Below are 26710 nucleotides of genomic sequence, written 5' to 3'. Positions count from 1 at the left end.
GGATATTATAATAATTTATTACCAAACAAAACATTTGTACACCATATCCGGATTTCGACAATTAATGTCTCTTCAGTGATGTTAGGAATCGAAACGGTATTTGGAAGGCCATATAATTTACCTCAATTTAGGATAGACTCTTGAATTTTGAAAGAGTCGAAATAGGATGAACGGATCATATAAACCCGAAGGAAAATATAATACAAGCCCAAACGAAAAAAATATAAACAAGTCTAAATTGAAAACAACGTTCAAACCTATGATTTCATTGGATAAAAACCTCAATTTTTATACGTGTGCATGTAAAACAAATTTCTTGGTAGAGAGGTCTAAATACAGCACAAACAACTTTTTCCAAAAGACCAAAAAAGTGAAAGTATATTTTAACAAATCGCATTTGACTAACAGGTCGAACAACTGATATAGATGATATATATACATGTAGATGTGTACCCATCATTTTTTATTCGTCTTCCAAAGAACTCCATGAACTTGTACATGTATCATACCTTTGGTCTTTTGTTTTAGATCTAATTTTCAAACATTACCCAGTTTCTATTTGAAATTCCTGTCATGGGGGAAGTTTGGTACATTTAAACCATTAATATCTATGATAAAGATCCTTTAATGTGGTAATTAGCTAGAAACAAGGGATGGATTAAAAGTTTCAACATGAGCTGGCTCATTTTATAGTTTGTAAATACTATTATGCATAGAGATAATATTTGAATAGTGATTCAATACCATCAAAATACTAAAATGCATTTTAATGCAATGTTTGTCTAGTTTGTTGTAAACAACCAAAACAACAAAAAAATGTTCATATTTGCCTCACCTGGACTGATTCATTCTGTCTTTGGAATTTCCTGTATGTTATCTTCTCGGATTAAAACCCAGTGAAGGATTCAGATATTTTCATAAGGGGAGGGGACCACAAACTACCACAAGAGGGGGCCCACTCAGTCATGTTTCAGTGATTCCCTAAAAAATCAACTAAATTTTTCCCACAAAAGGGGGGGGAGGGCCTTTGAAACAAAAGATTTTTGTACTCTCACTTATAACAGTGTATAGAAGAAAGAAGGAAGTTCTTTTTATTTTATTTCTCTCCGTCTCTTACATCTAGTTAAAATGAATCATTGTTTTGCCTCTAAAATATTTTTCTATTCTTCTCATAGTGTAGCTTGGTTAATCCTTCAGGTTTGTCAAATACTGTGAATTCATTGTTTTGTGGGTGCAAAGTACTTTAGCGGTTTGAGACTTTTTAAAAAGTTTTGTGGATACCTGATTTTGAAAAACTTTCAATTACTCAATAAAGTCAAGAAAGTGGAGACATAAAGCAACTTATAATTTGTTGTAAAGAACTGCTTATCAGACATGTCAGAAAATCATTCAAAATTATAAATATTTAAGTTTAACAATGTAAAGATATAATAAAGGCCATAATTTATGATAACAATATATAAAAAGTCAATAAGTTGTGTACCATATGTTACCAAATAATCCAGACATTTTTAAGGACAGTTGTGTGGGAAAGTCATTGATTATCATTGACTCATTATAAACATCTGTTTTTTTAAGTAGTTATATAACAGAAAAGACCCAGCCCTTATTTGAAAAACCACCAAGAAATTTAGTAACTTAAGAAAATTTATTGATATTTCAGAAGTTTTCTTTTATATAGTACATGTGTTGTGTATATTAAAAAAAGATTCTGAAAAATCATATATATAGTTGTTTCATATTTTGATAAAAGGAGATGACAGGGATATTTTAACGAGACAGCAATCCATCAAAACATAAACTCAAAAATATTTAGAGATCAACATATATTCTTCAGCAAGAGACATTAGTGTACACAATCTATCAAACTCTAAATTCCCTTGTGCCTAGAAAAGTAATGAATAAATTTTAAATATATAAAAAAGGAGTTGTGGTATGATTGCCAATGAGACAGCTATTCACTATGTAAACAACTGTAGGGCACTCTACTCAGGCCTTCAACAATGAGCAAAACAAACCCCAGTACACCATGAATTGATGAAGGAAAGTTAATGGTGTAGTGGATATATAAGGATTTTTAAGATCTTCATATTATGGATTGAGGATATATAGGTAACAAATTTTCCCAATTTTCGACCAGTAATATTTGTGCTATAACATAGATTAATATCACTTATTGTTGGATGTCAGATTGCTGCAACATGCATATTTCATCTGTTAAAAGCAGAAAATGTTAGCTTATCAACTAAATTAAATCATGTTGAAGATGGAGCAGAATGGTATTAACCTCAGGCTTATTTGTATAAAATTATGTGTAAGGGACATAGTCAATCCTTTTTAAAAAAATAATTTTCAATAAAAAGCTGACACCACATGAAGACATAAAAATACATTTTTGTATCCCTTTTTCTAGAAAACAAAAACAACATACTGTATTACAAATCAGACTTGAAATGGCAAATAACAATATTATATCATGTTATATTATTGTGATACATGTAGGCTTCAGACTTGGTTTTTAAATAAGTATATTTATTGTTTAAAGCTATTAAGCTATAAAAAGACATTTTTATTGACCTACAATAAATGATGAAGGGTTATTGACTTAACTTTTTCCCATGGTTATTCTGAGACATCCCAGGAGATTGTTTTTTCATTGCTTGATATTTGACCTATCAAAAACTGACATTTTTGCTGGAGTAGGAATAAAGAATTGTCTTCAATTTTGAAATATTGTATTTTGTAATGGTATCCATTTTGAAGTAGCTTAATAATTTAGATAATTGAAAATGTATATAAACATATTAATATTGATGTCCAGTTGTTATTTCTTATGGTCCTAGCATGTATTTTATGACTAAAATTGACTGCAAGTATCCTGAATTGTTCATGGCTTATGATCAATTTTAGTCCTAAGATCTTTGTGAAAATAGGGCCTGCATCCTGTCAGTACTTATATTTTGGCATTGCTCAAGGTCATGCATGCTTTTCTCAGATTGTTTTATGATGTCTTTATCCTAAATGTGAATGTGTTAGAGGTTTATCCTTTGATATTTAAGTCTGGGAAAACAGTCTATTTATAAGTTGAGATTGGCATTTGATCTAACTTTCAGTAACAGTGAGTGCTCTTGGAATATTTACCATCCATCTTTTTCATTTTGTTATTTGTTTTCTGCTTTGAGTTTCAATCTGATTGGAGGTTGAGCAATCACAATCATATTTAACCCTGCCACCTTCTGTATGTACCTGTCCAAAGCCTGCAGTTCCTTATCATTGAATGTGGTAATTGGTTTTCTTTTAATGTTTAATATTTAAATCTGGCCATTAGTTTTCTCTTTTGAATTGTTTTATATTTTGTTACCCCAGGGCTTAGCCTACAATAAGTCACTGTCAGGGTTTGACTTATTGTTGAGGACCATCAGTAACCATGATAACCTGTAATTGTTTATACCCTTGTTCTTTGCTCTTTGGTGGAGAGATGTCTTGTTTTTTAATCATGTCACAGTTTCTTTTTTTTATATACCATGATTAAATGGGAGGAAGAATGTTGATAAGAGTTTGAACATCTTTTAAATATTTTACTTCTCTTCAAATTTACTCTGAAAACATAAACAAATTCTTTTGCTGATTTGTTTTAAAATCTCTATGACCACGAAGCAAATCAATATTAAAAATAAAATATTAATTTATCCATTTTTGTGTGTTTTGTCTACCTTATCAGAAATGATCAGTATATTTAAGGATTATATAGATATAACTTCAACATAAAATTGACAAACTGCATTATAAGTCCAGTCATTTTTATAGATATAAATGTTCAGTATTAACATTTGTCTGTGTTACATAGTTTTATTATTTGTTTAGCTATGTAAACTATGATAAGAAGAAACTAATAAGGATTAACCTTTTTTTTTTGACAAAATGAGATTGATAATTCCTGGATACACAGGAAAACCCAAAATATGAGAACATGTACATTGCAATTGCTTGAAAAAGGCACATAAAACTTAAAGTACTTGACACAGTGACCTTTGTAGAAGAAACTGTATAAAGATGAATTTTTCTTCAAGATCATTTCTAAATTAACCAAAAATTCATAGAGCAATAAAAAAATAAGCTACATGTAAGTGAAGTTTTCCTTTTGAAAAAAAATGGATATGTGTTAAGGCATTTGTTTGATATTGTTCAATATACTTTAAAGTTCATGATTATAGCCTTTGTTTTTGTAGCAGTTCAGTGTTTCTGTTGTTCCGTTGTTTTCCTCTTATAGTTGATGTGTTTCCCTCAGTTTTGGTTTGTGACCCGGATTTGTTTCAGTTAAATCGATTTATGACTATTGAACAGCAGTATAATTACTATTGCCTTTATTTAAGTCAATGAGACAGCAACTCAACAACAAAAATAACCAAAAGACATCTAAAGACCAACACACAGTATTTTACAATGTACAGGTGTTTTCAATATGTCAAAATAAACTCCTCCTGTTCATTAAAGTTGTGCTTCACTGTAATATACATATAAGGTCATTAATGTTGCGAAAAATTGAAATGATTTAATTTCATATTGGATTATATGTATTAGATACACCTATGATGGAGTAAGCCTGATTTGGTGTATCTAATTTACACAAAGATATTATTGTCAATGCAGGAGTGTTGTTGTTTGGTTACTGTCTCATTGTTGCTTACCCCACATATCCAGCTCTTCATATGTATTCATATGAAACGTTTGAAGTTTATCAAAGAATTCTAAGTGCCTCCTCACAAACCGTTTAGATTATTTCTGTAAGAAAAAATTGAAGTGCTGTATGTACTGACACTACTATAATCCTTTGTGTAAATCATTACATATCATAAATAAACAGTCTTCAAGTACATTGTACTTAAGGACTATCAATACTTTGGCTTCCTCCACTGAAATCAGTTTTCCTATTGATTTTTTCCAAAATTTTTAATTTGACCCAAAAGTTAGATTTAAGGATGTTCGCTTCTCTTGTTTCGGACATTTTGTCAGATATTCGGAATCCTCTAGTTTTAACCATGTAGTCCCATTAAAAATTTTGCCCGCTTACCCCTACTTTTCTTTTTATAATTTTATTACATTTACATGTAGTTTAAATAGTCATTTTTGAATATCTTATAAAAAAAATACTTGTTATTTTTTCATAGTTTTTGAGAAAAAAAAGGTGTCATTGTTAAATTTACTAAAAGTCAAGAGAGAATCATTTCCGAACAAATTTTCAATTGCTTGTATCTCAAAAACAAGGACACGGATCTTTCATTTTTTTCAGCTTTTTAAGTTCCGTTATTTATATACTATCAATTTATAACAGTCTTTTAAAAAGCTTGTTAATTTGAAACAGAGTAGCAAACATCCTTAAGGGCAATAGATATGATGGCACAATATGGTAAAAAGTAGCATACATGTATCAATTGGTTTCGAATTCAGAATTAAATCAAATAAATGACAATTCTTTTTCTAAGTAAAATATGAGGGTATAGATAATAAGATATATTCAAATGGTGAGGTCCATTATTTTATAGAATGTACCATACATGTTTGTATGTCCCATCCCTAATCATATATAATAATGTTAATTAACTAATACTGGATGTTGACCAAGCAACAATCAATCAATCAATCAATCATGTTCCAGATCTAAGTATTACTGTTTTTATGATAAAGAGTTTTGTCAATGTGCAGACATTTAAGATAGAAGCAAAGGTTCATGCAAAAATTTGATCACAGGTTAAAAATAAGGTAATGTTCCAATATATATATACATTTTCATTTCATAATTTGGAATTTAGTGGAATTATGTGTTGTTGTGAAATACAGTTTATTACATTGATAGGAGAAAGATCAAAAAAAAATTTAGCCATCCTTGACCTATATTCTACATATGAACGATTTTGTTTTAAGATCTAAAAAAAAAAAAGGCTATCATGATCATCATATAATGTATTGGTGACTTTGATCTTTGTCTTTCTAAGTCCTGATCTAAGTAACAACACGTTAAAGAGGAATGATAATTTATCAGTGTTTTTTTTTCTGACGTAATGATGAAGTTTCATACAAACATTGGGTCAACATGACCTGCATTTCAAAAAGTTAAAAAAAAGAGTTATCATGGGAGACTTCTTTGATAATATTTAACTTTTTACATGTTTCTTTAAAAATCATTTCAGTTTTTGTTGAGCCTGTGACTTCTGTCGCAGAAAGCTCGACATAGGGATAGTGATCCGTCGGCGATGGCGTTAACTAACTTCTTAGAAGCTTAAAGTATTTCATAAGATAGAAGACCTGCATGCTTCATACTTTGTATATAGAAGCCTTATGATATGAAGTTTCCATCTGTCATATGTCGATTGTCCTTGACCTCATTTTTATGGTTCAGTGATTACTTGAAAAAAAAGTTAAGATTTTTTGTAATGTTAATTATAATTTCTCTCTTATTATGAGTAAAAGGATAACTATATTTGGTATGTGTGTATGGTATGTGCGTACCTTGTAAGGTCCTCATGCCTGTCAGACACTTTTCACTTGACCTCGACCTCATTTCATGGATCAGAGAACAGAGATAAGTTTTCGTGGTCAAGTCCATATCTCAGATACTATCAGCAATAGGTCTACTATATTTGGTGTATGTAATAATTGTAAGGTGTACATGTCCAACTGGCAGGTGTTGGTTCAGTGGTTAAAGTTGAGTTTTTGTGTTTTGGTCTGTTTTTCTAATACTATATACAATAGGTCAAATATATTTGGTGTATGGAAATATTTTATGATGTACATGTATTGTCAGTCTGGCAGTTTTATTTGACTTTGACCTCATTTTCACAGTTCATATTGATCAATGTTAAGTTTTTGTGTTTTGGTCTGTTTTTCTAATACTGTATGCAATAGGTCAACTATATTTGGTGTATGGAAATACTTTACAATGTACATGTCAGTCTGGCAGGTTTTATTTAACCTTGACCTCATTTTCATGGTACATTGCTCAATGTTAAGTTTTTATGTTTTGGTCTGTTTTTCTCAAACTTTAAGCAATAGGTCAACTATATTTGGTGTATGGAATGATTGTAAGGTGTATATGTCTGTCTGGCAGGTATCATCTGACCTTCACCTCCTTTTCATGGTTCATTGGTCAATGTTCAGTTTTCCTGGTTAACTTTGTTTCAAAGATACTATAAGCAATAGGTCAACTATATTTGATGCATGTAATAATTTTAAGGTGTACTTATGTCTGTCTGGCAGGGTTCATCTAACCTTGACCTCATTTTCATGGTTCATAAGTCAATATAAAATTTCCATGGTTTGGTCTGTTTCTTTTATACTATGAGCAGTAGGTCAACTATATTCGGTGTATGGAATGATTGTATTAAAGGTGTACATGTATTTTTGGCTTGGTTAATCTGACCTTGATCTGTTTTCTTGGATCATAAATATTTATGTGATACTTGTAGTAAAACTTTATATTTAGGACTATCAACATCAAATCAATGGTCAGTATAGTAGACTAGACATTTCAGCGTGTGCACTCTTGTATTATATATACATACGTCTTGATTAAGTTAACAATTGTTGATGCATATAAAATAGACAAGTGGGTTAGGTATATCTTTTGGATATACTTCATTTCTTTATCACACATTTAAAAAAAAAAACTATATAGTACTGCATACATGTGTAATAGTCATAATAACAAATAATGGGTATGATTTTAAGTGAATGATAATAAAATATATTGTACCTTTCAGATACAGTCGTACATATCGGTAACATTATAGTTCAGAAATTTACACTAGATATAGATTTAGATGTTTTTCATATAGTTCTAACTTGTCGATTTAGATGTTTTTATTATAGATTTAAATTTTAGGTGCTTTATTGCAGTTGTTAGATATTAATATATTGTATGTTTGATATTATAGTTATTTTTGTTAAATGATATTTTTATTAACATTTGAATTGCTTTGTTTTGACAGCTGATCCAAGTGTGTCCCTGCAACCGAGTAGTGTGTTTGGTTTGGCCCTCACTAACACTCAGTCACCTGCACAGTTTAATAGCTTGCTTACTAAATCTGTAGATAATATAATAACAGAGTCTATGCATGAGACATCTCAGTTGACAATCTCAAGCAGTACTTCAACACAACAGAAAATCTCAACTAGTTTTAGCGACTCATCCCAAGCAACTGGTGTGATAAAAAATTCAGATTTAGTGAAACAGTTGAGCAGTTCTATCAACGAAAATGATATTGTGTCATCCAAAACAATTTCAAGTGATACTCTGTCTGAAAAATCAAAACTAGTGGATCAGTCATTAGCCTTAGGTTCTAGTATTAAAAGTTTGTATGTAAGTACATCAAATGATGTTTACAGTAGTTCTACAAGATCTTTAGGAACTGCTGATTTGACTACTTCATTAAAAGATGTGCCGCAAATAACAGTCAGCCATTTGTCAATGGGAAATGATCTTTCACTTTCATCATCATCATCTTCATCTATTGTCATGGTTACTAATAGTGTAAATACTGCAGATATCATCCAAACATCTTCAACATCAGAATCAAATAATGCTGCAGTGTCTACTCACAATTTTTCAGCTGTCAAGGAAACATCACAAAATGTAGCTGTATCAAATTTTGCTCAAACAAGTGATCTGACTTTGATGTCTTCCATTTTTTCAGGGGAGATAAGTATGGCGCAAAGTAAAGCTAGTGACTTTACAGCAACGTTTGGTACTAATATTTTACCAACGTCAGTATTGGAATCAAAATCAGCCGTCTCTATTGAAATCTCATCAACTAGACAAACATTTAAATCTGAACATATGCTTAAAAGCAGTATGGGAATAGTTTCTAGTGATGCGACACACACTATTCAAACTTCAGAAAGTTTGCTATTAGAACAAAAGTCTGACTTGTCAACAGCACAAATGACTTATACTTCTGCTCAATCATCACAGGTGGCCATGACTAATAAACCAACAAAAGATATAAACAGTAGTGTGATTCCTAGCACTATAGATAATATACCAATGACATCTGATCTCGATACCGTTGTTCCTACTAGCAGTACTCAACCTTCTATGCGAACTATTCCTTTGAGTGATTTATCCGTGACTGCACCTTCAACTGTTAGCAATTTAATGGAGAGTTTTTTAAGCTTTAGTTCAGTACAACACATAGAATTAACACAAAGTGTGGTGAACGGAACTAACATTTTATCGTCAATATTAGAAAGGGAAATAACTCCTTCAGAAACTTTTTCTATATTAACAACGCCTTCTGATAGTAGTTTAAGAAGTAAAATAGAACTGACGGCTTCTCAAGAGATGATGTCCATAACATCTTCACTTGTGATAACAACACTACAATCGAATGTTAGTGATTTTGAAACAAAATCTTTACTAAGTTCCGACCTCAGAATGTTCACATCAACAATGGCAGACAGCCAATCTAGCTCACTTGAGCCAACAAGCAAAAATATAGAACAAACAGCTATTCCAACATCATTTATTTCAACAACACCACAAACAAACATTAGTGCTTTTGATACACAATCTTTACTACCATCAGAGTTAAGATCATCAACATTAGGACTTATCAACCAATCCAGTACACCCGAAATGATGCCAAGCAGTCCTATCAAACATATATCAAGTTTTAGTATTTTTGACATGACAAGCACTTTTAGTTCAGATTCAATCTTTCAAATACTGAATGTATCGGATACCAAATCAAGTATGCCCACTTTTCAAACATCAGCCTTGGTTAATGCTTCAGGCAGCTCAACATTCAATATATTGCCAACACCAATGGTGACTATTAGTTCAGATGGCTCTTTAATGTTGAATATATCTAGTATTCAAACTTCTAAAGTTGTTGATCTGAGTAGTGAACTTTTAATGTTTAATGCAACTCCTACTTTGATTTCAATTACGCAAACTCAAAATTTTACAACTAATTTAGTTCCTGAATTAGTGTCAACAATATTTGGATCATCTCTAAGTTTGAATCAATCAGAATATAGCATAAATACAACTTCTGTTTCACAAAGCATGTTTTTCCCAATGACTTTGACAAGTGAAGCTAATTTTTCTTCAGAAACATTTTTAATCTCTTCAAGTTCATTCCCAGCCACTTTGCCAATGATGAATTTTTCAAGTAGTTTAGAATTAACAAATTTCACATCTGAAATTTTGCCAAATTCTTCCATTATGATTTTAACTGCTGCAACAGATCTTCCAACCATTTCATTGGAAATGTCAAACTCTTCAGATACACCCATACAAATTGCATCAACCTTAAATTATAATCTAACTACACAACCAATGAAAACAACAGACTTCTTAAGTGACCTTATAATGAATGTCACAGCGACCTATATTGCATCAGACATTTTACAATCACTAAACCTATCATCTAGTGAAATGAGGTCAGAACTCACTACAGTATATATGTCCAGAAATGATTCATCAGTTTCTGGAGAACTTACAAGCATAACAATTTTACCAAATGCAACATCAGATTCAGTATTAGAGACTTATTTTAATTCCACAATAGATTCAACATCGCCAGTCGTTATACAGCCAACAGTAGCGATCAGTTCACAGTTATCAACATCAATGTTATCTGGTAATGAGTCAGTTTCTGGAGACTTGTTCAGGACTACCATGTATATGAATTCAACATCTGATTTTGCGTCTTCCATGGAGTCAACACTACCAGTCATCATTCAGCCAACAATGACAATTAGTTCTTCTATTGTCATGGAAACTTTTAATACCAGTATTATAACAATGCCGTCAGTGGAAACATTAAATATGTCTTCAGCCATGACCTCGACTAATGTTGTATTGCAAGAATCTTCATCTATTGATATGAAAACTGACAATATGTCTGCCTTGATTACACCAACAGTACCAATATCATCTCTAGACTTTACATCATCTAATTTTACTATTGCTACAGTGCAACCAACAGTGCCTGTAAGTTCTGCAGATGTAATTTCATCTTCACCTCTGGAAACAAATAATTTGACTTCAATTTTTATAGAATCATCAACTGCTACAGTAATGGACATTTTTACATCAAACCTAACTACTGATTATCAGATACCTTCTGTTACTTCCAATGCTTCCCAAACTATTGTGTTTTCTTCAGAATTCATTGAGAACAGTTCAGAAAATCTGACAGGCATTATGTCATCAACAACAGTAGAACCAAGTTTAACAACAACTTTTATGCCAGTATCAGATAAAGTTAATCAGACAGGCATTATGTTGTCAACAACAGTAGAACCAAGTTTAACAACAACTTTTATGTCAGCATCAGAGATAGTAAATCAGACAGGCATTATGTCGTCAACAACAGTAGAACCAGGTTTTACTACAACTTTTATCTCAGCATCAGAGATAGTAAATCAGACAGGCGTTATGTCAACAACAGTAGAACCAAGTTTAACAACTTCTTTTATGTCAACCTCAGAGATAGTAAATCAGACAGGCATTATGTCATCAACAACAGTAGAACCTAGTTTAACAACAACTTTTCTGTCAGCCTCTGAGTTAGTAAATTCTTCTTCAACAACTGTAAAACCAAGTTTAACACCTATATTGTCCTCTGCATCAGAAATGGCTCCGAATTCTAGTGAATATGTAACACCATCATCTGCTTTTACAACAGTATCTACAACAGACATAAATAAACCAGTATCTTCATCAACTGGTACTGTAGCAATGTCAACAACTATGAAAGTGGGACCAGTGAATAGCAGTGAACCAGTAGTTACTCCTTCAACACCTCACACAAGTAGCATTATTGCAACAGAGGTGCCATCTTCTACAGAATCATTAACAGTAAGCACCTCTCCTTCAAAGATGATCACGTCTGGTGTGTTAACTAGCACTGGTGTGTTTTCACAAACGCAAGTATTAACTTCAGCAATTCATTCTACTTCACATATTCAAATGTCTAGTTCTGTTTTTATGACAACAGATGCACCGACTACTGAGACGACAACAACTTCAACAACTACACAACCAACTACAACAACCACACCAACTACAACAACACCACCACCTACCACAACACCTGATGTCAAGGCCACATACTGGGTTAAGACAGGTTAGTGCATACAGTATTACTAAAATCGAAAAATTATTTTCAAACTCTAGCCATGTAGAATCGAGGCATATAGTTTAACCCTTGCCTACTGTTCTTTTGAACAGTTGTGTCAAATTATTCATACAGTGTCTTTGATATTGAGATAATTAAGGGTATGCAGGTTGATAATCCATGGCCATCACTTTAGTAAACTTTAACAGAATTACTAAGTACTCCAAACCTTATAAACTTTGATGTCTGTTTTAAGAGGCTTGCTCACCTTACACATATATTTGCTGTGGATAAGGCAGATAATTATGCTATGCAATATGTAGTTTTTTTTTTTTTATAAATACCTAATTTAAAAATATCAGATTGGACAGTACAGATGCAGAATAGTCTTAAGCCTCCCCCCCTTATGGAGCTTCATATATGATAAATGCATTGACTTTCTAAAAGTATCACTCCATACACTGGCTTGTCAACTCCCTCCCCCCTTTTTCAAAATTCTGGATCAGCACCTGACCATGAGTCAACCAAAAAAAAAACTACTTAAAAAACAGAAAATGAAAATATACTACTGAATCCAGGGATTTTTACTTCAAGATCCAGATAACAGTAAATGTTAAATGATATTTAACAATTTAAAAGTTTATTTACTCAGTTTATTTGTATAGCTATATTATGTTCTTTGTAACAGTAGTTTTAATATGAACATGGAGAGAAGGAAACACAATATAAAATGACTTAAAGTAAAGCAAATATTCTAATATAAGTAATTTCAGAATTGAAATAAAGGTAGATAACTCTCATTTAAAATAATTCTGGTGTAAATTTTACTCAAACAAGTGATTTCAAAATCACTTTTCAAGTACTTGCAATTTCCCTAACTGTATACCAATTTCTGACGTTCACTAATTCATGGGTCTATCTATCTATCTATCCTTGTTTAAAGTCTTCCTTGTAGACACAAGAGCCAATTATATTTTTTGAAACAATCTAGGAGTCAGGGTTTTACATCATGTTCATTTCTATCATGTTCTATGATCCAAAAAGTATAGCCAGTCGATTGAAAACACATCTTCCTTGTTTGAAATTAGTACATGTGAGATGTTGGAAATGGCATATTTTAAGTGTTCAAGTTGTTCTTTTAAATTTCAGATAGGTGAAATAGAAATTTGTTTTAAAGTTAGGTCCAGTTGTGCTTATCATCATGATCATATTATAATGAAATAAAAAAAATATAAATGTCATTTGATTTATGGTGTATTTTGCATTAAAACTTTCTGGTCCGTCATGTCTGTGTACATTTGGAGGAAATGTTAAAATATAGAAAAACATGTTTATAATATCTCCTGAGTGTGCAAAGGACCTTTGACTTTTTCAGTGCTTTCCTGTTCTTTCATTCCTGTTTGATCATAAAATCAATTGGGTAAAGACCTCTGATTTGCCCTTTTAAAAAAAAACTGCATTTAGGATTTTTTTTTTTTTTTTTTTAATTAGAACTATCAAATAATTTCAACATGTATATCAGAGAAGATTAAGTAAATGTACAAAAAACAAGGTATAACATGTATGAGATCCATTGAACATTTAGTTTTGATCCATTTCAGACCAGATATATTCCTGTCAGAATGTAGACAAATGACAAAGTAAAAACTGGTAACACATTTTTTACCAAAACAGAGCATGTCTGATTGAGAAAAAAATTCCTTTTCCGTGTAATTTAATGAATTTGTCAAACTAACAAACATTATTTAGTTATAGTTATTGCTATTTTGCATGATGTTCCTATAGTTTCATTATAATAGTTACTGCCATGTATTGCATTTGCTTGTTTCAAGATTTAGAACAAAAGATATGATAATTTTCAGTATGAATATATATACAATGTCTAAATGATTATTCTTCATTAGCATGCTGTATTCAGAATTGTATGCATGAATATCCAGTCTTTAAAGTTTGCAATTCTTTTGATTTTAATTGTTAATACAATGAAATACTGATTATTTAACACATTTTGTGTTATAAATGTAAGAAAATTGGTATAAAATGAAATGTAGCATATACATCAAGGCGACAGCAACCTAATAACACTGCAGCAAAAGATATCTTCTTATTTAAAGAGGACATTGAAATTTACTCCTGTGAATCACTCACAAAGCACCCGTAAGACTGTTCATAAGTTTGAATAAAAAGAGATGTTTCCAATTGGTATACCTCAATATAAAGATAAGAATATGTGGTAAGATTGCCAATGAGATAACTATCTACCAAAGTTAAAATGGAGTGGTAGTAAGCAGTTATAGATAAAGGCAACAGTAGTATACCGGTGTTCAAAAGTCATAAATCGATTGAGAGAAAACAAATCCGGGTTACAAACTAAAACCGAGGGAAACACAACAACTATAAGAGGAAAACAAAGGAACAACAGGAACAATGAGTGCAACAAAAACAAACGCCAACATACATAAAAACGAACTATTTGATAACAACTTCCATATTCCTGACTTGGTACAGGACATTTTAAGGAAAAATGGTGGGTTGAACTTGGTTTTATGGCTAGCCAAACCTACCGCTTATATGACAATGTTAAAAAATATCGCTAAAATGACAACGCACAAACAAATAATATAATATGTGATACAACATGCAAACCGCAGAACAACAACGAACATCTTCCATCAACGACAGACACCAGACATAGGCCAGCGTACGGCCTACAACAATGAGAAAAACGTATACTGTATAGTCTGCTATAAAAGGCCCCAACTTGAAATGTGAAACAATTCAAATGAGAAAACTAACTGCATAATTAATAATAAAACATTTTTTGAAACAAATATGACAGACATGAACCATTTGGTACACCTCAATGTACAATGTATTAACTTTCTATATGTTCCTTATAAAAGGTTACATGCTTATGAATTGTGCGTGTGAATTGATACCCTATGCTTGTAATATGATGACTGTATTATTTGAAGAAATAATCCATGACTGTTTTAAAGATTTTTTGATTATGTGCCAACTGTAGAAGTGATGAAAATACATATCGTGTTCATAAAATTTTTTGATATACATGATTACAGGAATCTTAGTTCCAGTGACAGTGGATGTGTCCACTGTTACATTTAAGACCAAAGTAGAGTCAGGACTTGCTAATGCCTATGATCTGGCTTTCCAGAAACAAGGACAGGCTAGAAGGAGGAAAAGATTTGTACAGATTGGAAAGGCTGGAATTAATGTAAGACATAGGAACTATTGAAGTGTATCTGCGTTTTGAAATTAATCACAACTGAACATGTTTTAGGAAATTCATATACTGCTGTAACCACCAATGCCAAGAAATATTGTTTTCAAATCTAATTAGATACAAAGACTTTAGTATTTTGGAAACTAAGACAGTGATTTCATATGACATAAAATTGAGAATGGAAATGGGGAATGTGTCAAAGAGACAACAACCCAACCAAAGAGTAGAAAACAGCCTAAGGCCAACAATGGGTCTTCATCACAGTGGGAAAATCCCACACCCCGAGGCAGGCTTCAGCTAGCCCCTAAACAAAAATGTGTACTAGATCAGTGAAAATGGACGTGACACTAAACTCTAAAACATATAAATGAACTAAAATAAAAAAAAACGTACAAGACTAACAAAGGCCAGAGGCTCCTGACTTGGGACAGGCGCAAAAATGCGGCGGGGTTAAACATGTTTTGTGAGATCTCAACCCTCCCCCTATACCTCTAGCCAATAAACAAAAACACGGCAATACGCACAGTAAAACTCAGCTTAAAAGAAGTCTGAGTCTGATGTTAGAATAGGTAACAGAAGAAACTAAGAAAAATGACAATGATGTATAAATTAACAAAGGACTAATAGCAGTTACTGACATGCCAGCTCCAGACCTCAATGAAACTGATTGAAAGATTATGTCTTCATCATATGAAAATCAAGCACAATCCCTCCCGTTAATAATATATTTATTTGTATTTCTCCCTTTGCAACATATGACTCTGAAATCTGATTTTTGTTTCAAATCATTAATCACAACTTTTAGGTTAATCATGAAAACACCTAAATATTCAATAAATACTGGGCTAATTCCCTTCTAACAAATATCAGGTATGAATAAAAATAACAAAAGTAAGTCCGTCATATTAGAAATACAAGTTTGACGTGTTTATTTACATCATGGTTAGGAAATCAATGTCTTACTAATACTAACAGATGTTGCATGATATTATTCACTTGTTACCACTTTTTACTTGTTCACAAATTGATTTATTGTTTCTATCATGTAATGTTAATTTCCTTTCACTTTTAACCTTATAAGAATTTTTATCACTATTTTCATAAAATTTCCATTGATCTTTCTGTGGGATAATTTTCAACTCAACTGAGATTGTTTTTTCTCATTCCCGAAGAGTCAAAATGCAATGAAGTCATAAGCTTACGTCATAGTCATTGCCTCGGAAAATAGGTATAAACAGATTATCTATGGTCTTGTGGAAGTCTAGTAACTCCCTCTCATTTTCAGACCAATAGATAATCTATAAATCAAATAAATTTGTTGCTTTAAGATCTGTAACAGATTGAATTCTTGTGTAAGACACATCAATAAAGTCTGACATTTTCAAATAATTTTTCTTCATTAAAAAATCTAAATTGGTTGATAAGCATGGTACAGATATAACATATAACATTCACTAGAAGTGTTACCCCTACCTAACACCACACAACTAGCTCCTAAAATTTTTAAAAATGTGTCAAGATACAAGTTTTACAATGGTAATCTCAAAAATCATCCAGGACCAAAAACAAAATAAAATGACTTCAATTGTTTAGGAGGGGTTGCTAAAGCATAGTTTTGATGCACAAATTAAAAAATTGACACATTGATGTGCATACCAGCTTCATCGAGGAGGTGCATCACTTAACTTCCCTCCTCACTAAAGTAAGATGTATAATGATTAAAAAAAGAGACCCAACACTGATAGCAAGATCTGAACGTATTTTCTTTCATTTCCTTTAATCTTTGGAGGACAATACGGTTATTGGAGGTAGAGTCAGACTACAAATATTTTTTTAAGGTATATCAAAGTGCTAGAACGTTTTGCCTAAGCTACATTTAGACTTCCCTACTACTGTTGTAAATTATCTCCCCATCTTGAATTCTTCTGTTATGTGAATACAAAAGATTATATTACTGAGCTACTATTATATTTTACAGTATGTACAGTATTATTCATTTTGAAATATCACACAATGTGTAAGAATATATTATTTACAAGCAGAAGATTTCTTGTCATTTTGAATTATTATTTAAAAGACAGATATATATATATATATATATATATATTGTGCAAACTCCATGCATCATTACATTTAAATCTGGTATCTGATCACACATAAAACATAAGGTTTACAAAATAATATAAATGCTCTATCATATACTACAACTCAATATCATTCATAAATATTTGATTTGATAAACAAGAACTATATAGCCTGGTTACCTAAAATAACATCCTGAACAAGTAACTATGCATCTGAAAAAGTAATCAGACCCTAATTGTATTTACAGATAAAAAAGATTATTTTATATATATAACAAATCACATGTTCACAGTTACATTATAAATATGGTTAAAGATTGGTTTATTTGCAAATTTACACTTAAAATTTTGTGGGAATTTAAATATTCATTTCAAAATTGGAGATGAAATTTGAGCACAATTTATAGTTATAAGAACAGAAATTTACTCCTGATAAATTATGATCACACCCATAGAAAAATATAAAAAGATAAGGAGTATTGACATATCTAAATAAAATTGAGAATGGAAATGGGGAATGTGTCAAAGAGACAACCCGACCATAGAACAGACAATGGCCGAATGGGACCAATGGGTCTTCAATGCAGCGAGAAACTCCAGCACCAAGAGGCGTCCTTCAGCTGGCCCATAAACAAATATGTATACTAGTTCAGTGATAATGGAGGTCATACTAAACTCCAAATTATACAAAAGAAACTAAAATTAAAAATGATACAAGACTAACAAAGGCCAGAGGCTCCTGACTTGGGACAGGCGTTTATATGTACACTAGAGGGAAAAAAAAAATTCTATTGTTTTTGTCCCCTCATTTGTCAATGTTAATAATAACAAATGTGTAGAAAAAGGATTGAAAAAAATATTTAAAGCTCTATGGATGATGGCAGATGTTTTAATTGAATACCACCATATTGCTTTTTTTATTGTTCTAACATCATCAAAGTGTTTAAATGCTTGATTTTTTATTTGATAATTTAATGGTTCCTCTAGTATATCTTGGTATCAGTTATCTTTGCTCTGAAGATTTTTATGCACCCGCCGTAGCGCAGGGGGCATTTAGTGTTATCCTTGTCCTTCCGTCCCGAAAATTGGTATCCGTTCTCTAACTTTAGTTTGCCTCAACCAATTGTTATAAAACTTATACTGTAAAATCAGAAATTATTTTGAATAAGAATGGACAAAAATGCGAGTTTAATTATTGCAATTTCGAAAACATCTGAATAAAGGTCTACGTTTCAGTTATCAGAATGCGAGTTTTTATTATTGCGATACTCACCCAGTCACGTTATTTGCATTAATAAAAACCTCGCAATAATTTCTGAATTTACAGTACACAATGCTTATTACCACAAAACACAGATTAAGTTTGAAATTGTGTAGCGTCACTTTTATCGTTCATGAGTTATGCCCCTTTATAAACATAAAAATTGCTGAATTTTTCGTTTCCGTTCTCTAACTTTAGTTTGCCTCAACCAAATGTTATAAAACTTATACACAATGCTTATTACCTAAAAACACAGATCAAGTATGAAATTGGGTGGCGTTATTTTTACTGTTCCTGAGTTATGCCCCTTTATAAACATACAAATTGCTGAATTTTTAGTTTCTGTTCTCTAACTTTAGTTTACCTCAACCAAATGTTATGAACTTATACACAATGCTTATTACCACAAAACACAGATCAAGTTTGAAATTGGGTGGCGTCGCTTTTACCGTTCTTGAGTTATGCCCCTTTATAAATGGAAAAATTGCAAAATCTTTCGTTTCCGTTCTCTAACATTAGTTTGCCTCAACCAAATGTTATGAAACTTATACACAATGCTTATAATCACAAAACGGTCTTTACTACGTGAATCCTGCATTTGTATGAGGAATTTGACTCATGCATATTATCTGTGGCCCATAGACACATTCTCCATTTATTTTCTTGGGAAATGCACATAACTACTGAGTTTGTTCTTAAGGCAATGTCTATATGAAAATAAAGAAATGTGGTATGACTGCCAATAAGAAAAATATCCATCAAGACTAACTGAGATGGAATTTGCAACTATAGGTCACGATACAAGCCTTCAACAATGACTAAAACCCATACAGAATAATAAGCTATAAAAGGTCAATGTGAAAAATGTAAAAATTTTGACAAGAAATCCAACAGCCTGATTTATGTTAGAACCATATATGACGGACAGCATCCAATGAACAACCACTGAATAACAGGCTCCTGACTTGGAACAGGCATATTCAGAATAATATACCATACAGATTGCACAATCAACCATTTTTCATTAGTTTCATGGACAGCTAACAGTAATATTGAGAGCAACAGGAACATAAGGTGTTAAATAAAGAGTATACAGTAGCTCAAGAGAAAGGTGTGGAAGTCTTTGCTGGAATATGTTTATGACCAACATTTTCATCAGATTTCTACTTTTTTACCAGGTGACATAGATATCTAGAGCAAATAGAACTGAACATGATACATTAGGGTGTACAGTAGATAAAAAAAATATTTACTGTGACTTGACTATAGTGTTGCTGTTTACCTTACTATTGTTCAACCAGATTGTAAAATTTTGCTGGAATATAATTTTATAGATTTTTATTTGTTTTCTTCTTTATTTCACCAGGTTACAGATGTATCTAGAGCACCGGGGAAAGAAGATGTTACATTGGGGTATACAGTAGATAAAGATGGTACAACACTGCCAGCTTCAGAAGCTGTGGCAGCCACTTCCAGTATCAGTGATCAGATGATGGCAATTAAACTAGGATATGAAGTTTCTTCAAAAGCAGAAAGTAATGACCTGTGATAGTGTATTGTCATAATGACATATTTTGATAATCATGACTGATTCTAATATACACCTGTTTCTGTGCCAAACCTAGGATAGTAGAGGGGCATCATGTTTTCTGGTCTGTGCATCTGTTTGTCCGTCTTGTATCAGGTTAAAGTTTTTGGATAAGTAGTTTACCATTAAACTTTGGTCATATCAACTTGAGACTTAGTAGATATGTTTATTGAGAGGTGAACTTTTAAGATTATGTGACAAATTACGATTTTGACCCCCAGTTTAATGGTTCACTGAACAATGACATATGATAGTGCTAGCAGGGCATTGTGTTCCATGAATACATATTCTTGTATTTCTGTAGGAAAGTATGGACATTTTTATAGAGCATTTTCTGGAACAATGTTACCGTTAATCATTGATCATGTAGGGTTCATCTATTCCCACATGGATAATGAAATTGTTTATATCCAGTCACTTCCATGATAATGCACAGATCAAATGTTAAAGAGTACAGGGTTTTACAACTATTGAAATTTTGAAATCCTATATAGTGTTGAAACTCTTAAACTCTTAATATAGTTCAGCAGAAAAATGCTAGAAATGATCAGTTGATGCATCTCTCTGTTATATCATTCAGTTACTAAAACCAGTTGTGACTTGTTTGAATAATGATCAATGATACCAGAATATGGTCAATAAATTTCAAAAAGTAATCCTTAGAATTAAAAACCTAACTTAACGTGTCAAAATAAAAAAAAACTGTTTTAACATGTCAAAATGAAAAACCTGTCTTAACATGTCAAAATGAAAAACCTGTCTTAACATGTCAAAATGAGAAAAAAAAAGGATTGTATTAATTAATGTTTTAAAGTATGCATGATCCGTTAAAAAAAATCAAGAAATAAATGTTCTTATAAAAATGTTGGCTGCTTTACATTTCTTAGTCAGGACTTATAAAAGAGGACATAAAGCAATAATTCTTTCTGTTCCCTGATTTCAAGAACTAAAATTTTGACCAGATATTTGCAAAAATAAAGTTACATTTTTATAATGAAATGATCTTTAGAAAAAGCTCAAAACTTAGAAAAAAAATAATGTACTGTACTACTAACCTGCTTCTGTTTACTTCTGGTGCCCAGTGAATATATACTGGTATTTATACAAAACTATTTCTTAAATTTGCACTTGTCCGATAATTGTTTGATAGAGATGAGATCACACTAACAGATAGAACAAAATCAAAGAATTAATTAAAACAATATTGATGTGGTTTTTCTGCTATAGCACACAAGTGTTAGAATTTGAATATTTTATAATTTTAACACTTTTTTACTTTTAAGCTTACATCTCCGAGGAACCAGCTACTGATGATACACCATCAAATCTATGGATAGTGGGAGCTGTAGTGGGTGCCATTGTTTTTGTTGTTATAGTGATTTGGATTGTTGTGTGTATCATATACTGGAAGTATAAACGAGCTCCAACCAAGGGCAGACCTCTAGATTCAGAAAGTGATCCACCTCTGCTTAGGATGAGATCACCAACAGGAGAAGAGGAGGTCAGTCAAAGTTACTGTGTTATTAAGTACCAGAATATTTTCTTATTTCACCTCTTTCTCTGTCATTTCATTTGGCTCAAACCAAAAAAAAAATAACATTTTTAATCTGGGGTTAATCTGATTCTTGTAATGAAGCTGTTTCTTCTTGGGCAGATTTCCTGCTGAAGGGTGGTAGTTAACTCTGGGTACTCCTGTTTCCCTCCACTAATAAAAAACTGGCAGCCATTAGATAGCTAAAATTAACGAAAGTGGCATTAAACACCAGCAATTAATCAATCAATCTTCTTTAAAGATTTTTTCTCTCTCCGTTTAACCTATTTCATTTCTGTTTTCATCAAGACAAGAAAAACAGTCTAAAAATTGTTTCACATTTTTCATGTCGGGGCCTTTTAAAGCTGACTATACAATGTGGGTTTTTTTTTATTGTTGAAGGCAGTAAGATGACCTATAGTTGCTTATATCCACATCATTTGAACTCTGGTGGATAGTTGTTGCATTGGCAATTATACCACATGTCTTTACTTTAATAAGGTATGCTTGAATGCAAATTTATATATAGATTAATACCTTCATACTTTCTTTGCATTCATAAAATAAGTATGAACAGTATGATTACTAAATCAGAACTCAGCTAGATTATATCTGCATTTCTAGGGAATTTTGTTTTAGCATTTCAATCAGAGGAAGTATATGAAAAACAGTGAAATGATATATCCTCTGGAATTAAAAAAGGTTAATTGTGTATATAAAAATAAATTATTTTATATGCAGTACATTGATTTCTTCCCTGTGCCAATCACATGATGATCAACATTCTGTAATTCTCACATCACAGCTTCATGACTTTTAGAGCAGAAATTACTGTAAATTCCAAAATTATTGCGAGGTTTTTATTAATGAGAATAATGCAACTGGGTGAGTATCGCAATAATTAAAACTCACATTATGATATCTGATACTTAAATCTGTATGTGATTTTTCATGGAATCGCAATAAATGATTTTTGTCCATTCTTCAAAAATCGCAATAATAAATGCAAGCAATAACGTCCATTATCACTGAACTAGTATACATATTTGTTTAGGGGCCAGCTGAAGGACGCCTCCGGGTGCGGGAGTTTCTCGCTGCATTGAAGACCCATTGGTGGCCTTCGGCTGTTGTCTGCTCTATGGTCGGGTTGTTGTCTCTTTGACACATTCCCCATTTCCATTCTCAATTTTATGCAATAATTTCTGAATTTACAGTATTTCACATAGGAGAACTGTTAAAATAGTGATGTCTCAATGTTGTAGCAGAACTTATCAGACTTATTTCTGGTAGGACAACAAGAGATAAATAGGTCAAAGGGAGATAAAATATGACTACAATTATTAAGATAACCTGGTGATCAGGTCTTTTGCATATAGATACTGTTAAATATTAACTGTTGGACACATTGTTACTGTTGTCTGATATTTTATGATATCAATGTGCAGAAAATTTAAAAATCTAAACTTACAAAGGCATGCATTTATAATCTTTTATGGACATGTCTTTTTAGGATGATGCACGGTATGATCAGGTGACTGGAACAGAACCCAATGGTACAGCAGCTTACACAGTGACCTCACCAAAGAAACAGAAGTACAAGGTCAACCAGGAGGAAGATTTGTATGCTGAGGTTCAGAAACCAAAACATCCCACGTCCAGTAAATCGCCCTCTAAAACAAAGTAGGAGTTTATAATGTTTGTCAGTTCTATGCACTAATTTTCATATGATACAGTACATTAAAATTTTTCTAAACTAAATCTTGTGTAATCCCAAAAACTTAAATCTTTCATTAGGATGTACACCAAACAGTGTGGCATATACCAATAGACTATCTTTTGTGGACTGGGACTCATATGTTTGTTTATGAGTGACCAATATGGCTGGGAGGTATACTTCGTTTGACATCTACAAGCATAGATAACTTAGTCTTTAACTACAATAAGGCTTGTAATAAAGTGGCTCTTTTCACCAAAAAAATACATCCTTCAACAGTGAGAAAAAAAACCATAGTCAGCTATAAAAGGACCAGACATGAAAAATATGAAACAATTCAATTGAGAATAAAAAAAACAATTTACGAAAAACAAATATGACAGACATGAACCAACGACAACCACTTAACTACAGGCTCCTGACTTAGGACAGGCACATAAAGAATGTGGCGGGGTTAAACATGTTTGATCATTTGTAGAAATGGACATGTGCATTCTAATTTACTGGATTGAAATAGGGTTTGTTTTATCCCTTATCCCTGGCAGTCCGCCAAAAGAATACCTACCATAATGAGCCATTATACAAGCGTGTAGGAAGGTTTTTATATACCATTTTACCAAGTCAGAGAAACCTGTCAATACCGGTATATAGTTATAAGTATTTTTCTTTTTCAGATCCGATGTTGAATCAATGAATATGGTCACTGAAAAAACAAAGAAGAAGAAGAAAAGAAATAGTCAGGCTGGTAAGATATATGTTATTTTAATTTTCTAGTTGGTAATGGTTTGTATAAATGTTGATTGAAGAATGATAAGAACAGCAGGGCTTCCAAAATTATTTTTAGCCAGCAGGACATTTTATATATTATCCAGATTTTAATCCCTTAAGACTAAATAAACAAAAGGTAATTATGGTATTCAGTTGCCTAGTTGGCCCTCCCAATGATTGATATTAAACAAAAAACGATATTAAACTTTCTTTGATTCAAATTCGAAGTTCTGACGTAAACTGTTAAATTGGCAGTGCATCATTCGAAGTGTGCAACATCAGCATACTTATATCTGCCTTAGACTCTTTATTTGTGCAAAATAACGTTGTCAAAAACTTTAGTTTCGTTTTTAAATCTAAAACCGGATGTTATCTTGACAATGGTAAAAAATGGACCAGAGACTGATACGTAAATTCCGTGTACGTTTGCAAAGCATGAATGAGTGTACGTTTGCAAAGCATGAATGAGTGTACGTAGCTCTTTCTACGTTATTTCTTCAAGAAAATATTCGAAATAAACGTGAGATAAAGGTATCAATGACAATTTAAGCATTTTTTGAAGAAATTAGGATGCATAATAAAATTTCACACCTGTGCACATGCGCACATGTGTACTAGTTCAAACAGAGACATGTCTCTGGTTCAAACAACGTGGTTATGACGATTTTTCATTTTCTACTTTTTAATTTTTTCATCAAATCATATTTGTAAACATATTTCTGATAATTAAAATCTTTTTGACTAAATTAATTAGATGCAAACTGCTGAAATGTAAGAAAATAACTTTGTATAGACCGATCAATGTCCGGTTCAAAATAGTTTACCTGTCACCTGAACAGGTAAATTTCAGCTGTTCGACAACTAATTAGCCTTGATTAAAATGAGAAGGTATTAAAGTAGGGGTTGTTTTGATCGTACTTAATGATCATGTCACTTTTATGACCGGAAATGTGTGGCTGTTAAAGGCAAAAGGTTGGGTCAAAAAGATCATGAATTATGTAAAAATGACCGTCTCTTAAGAAAGCCTTGAAAACTAAAAAATGTAAATGACCGTTTCATGCTTTGCCCAGCCGGACTTTTACCGGACATTATACAAATGTCCGGAATATATGACTGTTTTGGAAGCCTTGAAGAACAGCAGTCCATAAACCACCATGAGAAGAATTGTATATTCCAAGAAACAAGAAAATATTTTTTAAAGCCCCTTTCACCTAGGAGGCATCAAGGTTTACACATGCGTTCATACCTCAGGAAATTGGTTTCAGTTCTCTAACTTTAGTTTGCCTGAACCAAATGTCAAGAAACTTATAGTGCTATTATTCTATACTGGTGCAAACCTCTGCATGGAAAATACACTAGAATAATTCTAAGAAATTATTCAAAGACTATACAGTAATAAATTCACGGAGAATAAAATGTGGATACCGCTTCCAGTTTGCCAATACTTTGGATATCTCAATATGTTGAATGAACTTAAAAATTTTCTTCACACATTTCTTCAGTTCTACAGAACAGAATGACTTCATATTTGGTCAGCAGCTTGACATTAATGAGTTGTAACATTTAAGGGCTTTTTTAACCTGTCTGAAACCTACTTTCTGTTTTCCGATACTTTGAATTACGGATGAGGGTATGCTAAGCATAACAACATTTACATTACCATTTTATAGTGTTCTACTTCTTGGAAAATATATCACTTTTGATAGGATATTAAATTCCTGAACAAGATGTTTCTGATTTATTCTTTGTTTTACGCTTTATTTTAGTTGCTGGTTTAGAAGAACCCGATGAAAATTCTCCAAAGCTAATTAGGACAACACACCTACAGAAATATGAACCACAGGTAACAAACATTTACTTAATATGAATCGCAAGGTTATGGAAAGGTAACATACCTTAACTTGAATAGAAACATACTAAAGTTAACAGTTCAGAAATGATTGTATTTGTCAGTGATGGTATAAAATCAAGTAAACCTGACTGATGATAATTACATTTTATTTCACCTCTTGACCAGTATGGCTGTGTGTCCAATTTACTTCAAAAGTGATTGTTAATGGAAGGTACAGAGTCATTAGGTCCGAGTACACAGTTATCGTCCTTTGATTTTCGTTGTCCACAAATATAGTCCCTAGTGTGGACAGTGTGTTACTTGCCAATTTTTTGTATACCCCTTCCAAATTTATTTCTCCATGTTTTATGCCTCAAATAGCAAGTAGGGGGATGAAATTACACTGTGAAAAAATTTGGGTCATGAATTTTAAAGTAAAGTAGTGATTTGATCCAGCTGAAAAAGGTTAAAAATAAGCACTTCGGAAGCTGTCAAAAGATTTCAAGACCCCCTTAACATAAAATTGTCCATATTTTGAGTTAGAGCCGATGAAGTTTTCTACAATTT

At 32.1% G+C, this 26710-nt stretch overlaps 1 protein-coding gene across 3 annotated transcripts in view; it reads left to right on the top strand.

Moving 5' to 3' along the window:
- LOC127704446 (uncharacterized) overlaps positions 1-26710 on the top strand; it is a 49710-nt gene that overhangs the window by 4711 nt on the left and 18289 nt on the right. For 2 of the 3 annotated variants that reach the window (XM_052208493.1, XM_052208492.1), the window contains exons 2-8: positions 7986-12131; positions 15203-15357; positions 20078-20246; positions 21583-21800; positions 23341-23510; positions 24219-24289; positions 26079-26155. In XM_052208493.1, coding sequence (XP_052064453.1) covers positions 7986-12131; positions 15203-15357; positions 20078-20246; positions 21583-21800; positions 23341-23510; positions 24219-24289; positions 26079-26155 — 5006 coding nt within the window. The remainder of the gene's footprint in view (positions 1-7985; positions 12132-15202; positions 15358-20077; positions 20247-21582; positions 21801-23340; positions 23511-24218; positions 24290-26078; positions 26156-26710) is intronic. The other variant, XM_052208494.1, reaches the window with a different exon arrangement.

This window comes from Mytilus californianus, unplaced genomic scaffold (assembly GCF_021869535.1).
Source record: "Mytilus californianus isolate M0D057914Y unplaced genomic scaffold, xbMytCali1.0.p SCAF_6, whole genome shotgun sequence".
NCBI classification, from domain to species: domain Eukaryota; kingdom Metazoa; phylum Mollusca; class Bivalvia; order Mytilida; family Mytilidae; genus Mytilus; species Mytilus californianus.
Note: the sequence above shows the minus strand (reverse complement) of the source record. Positions and strands in the feature narration are given on the sequence as shown.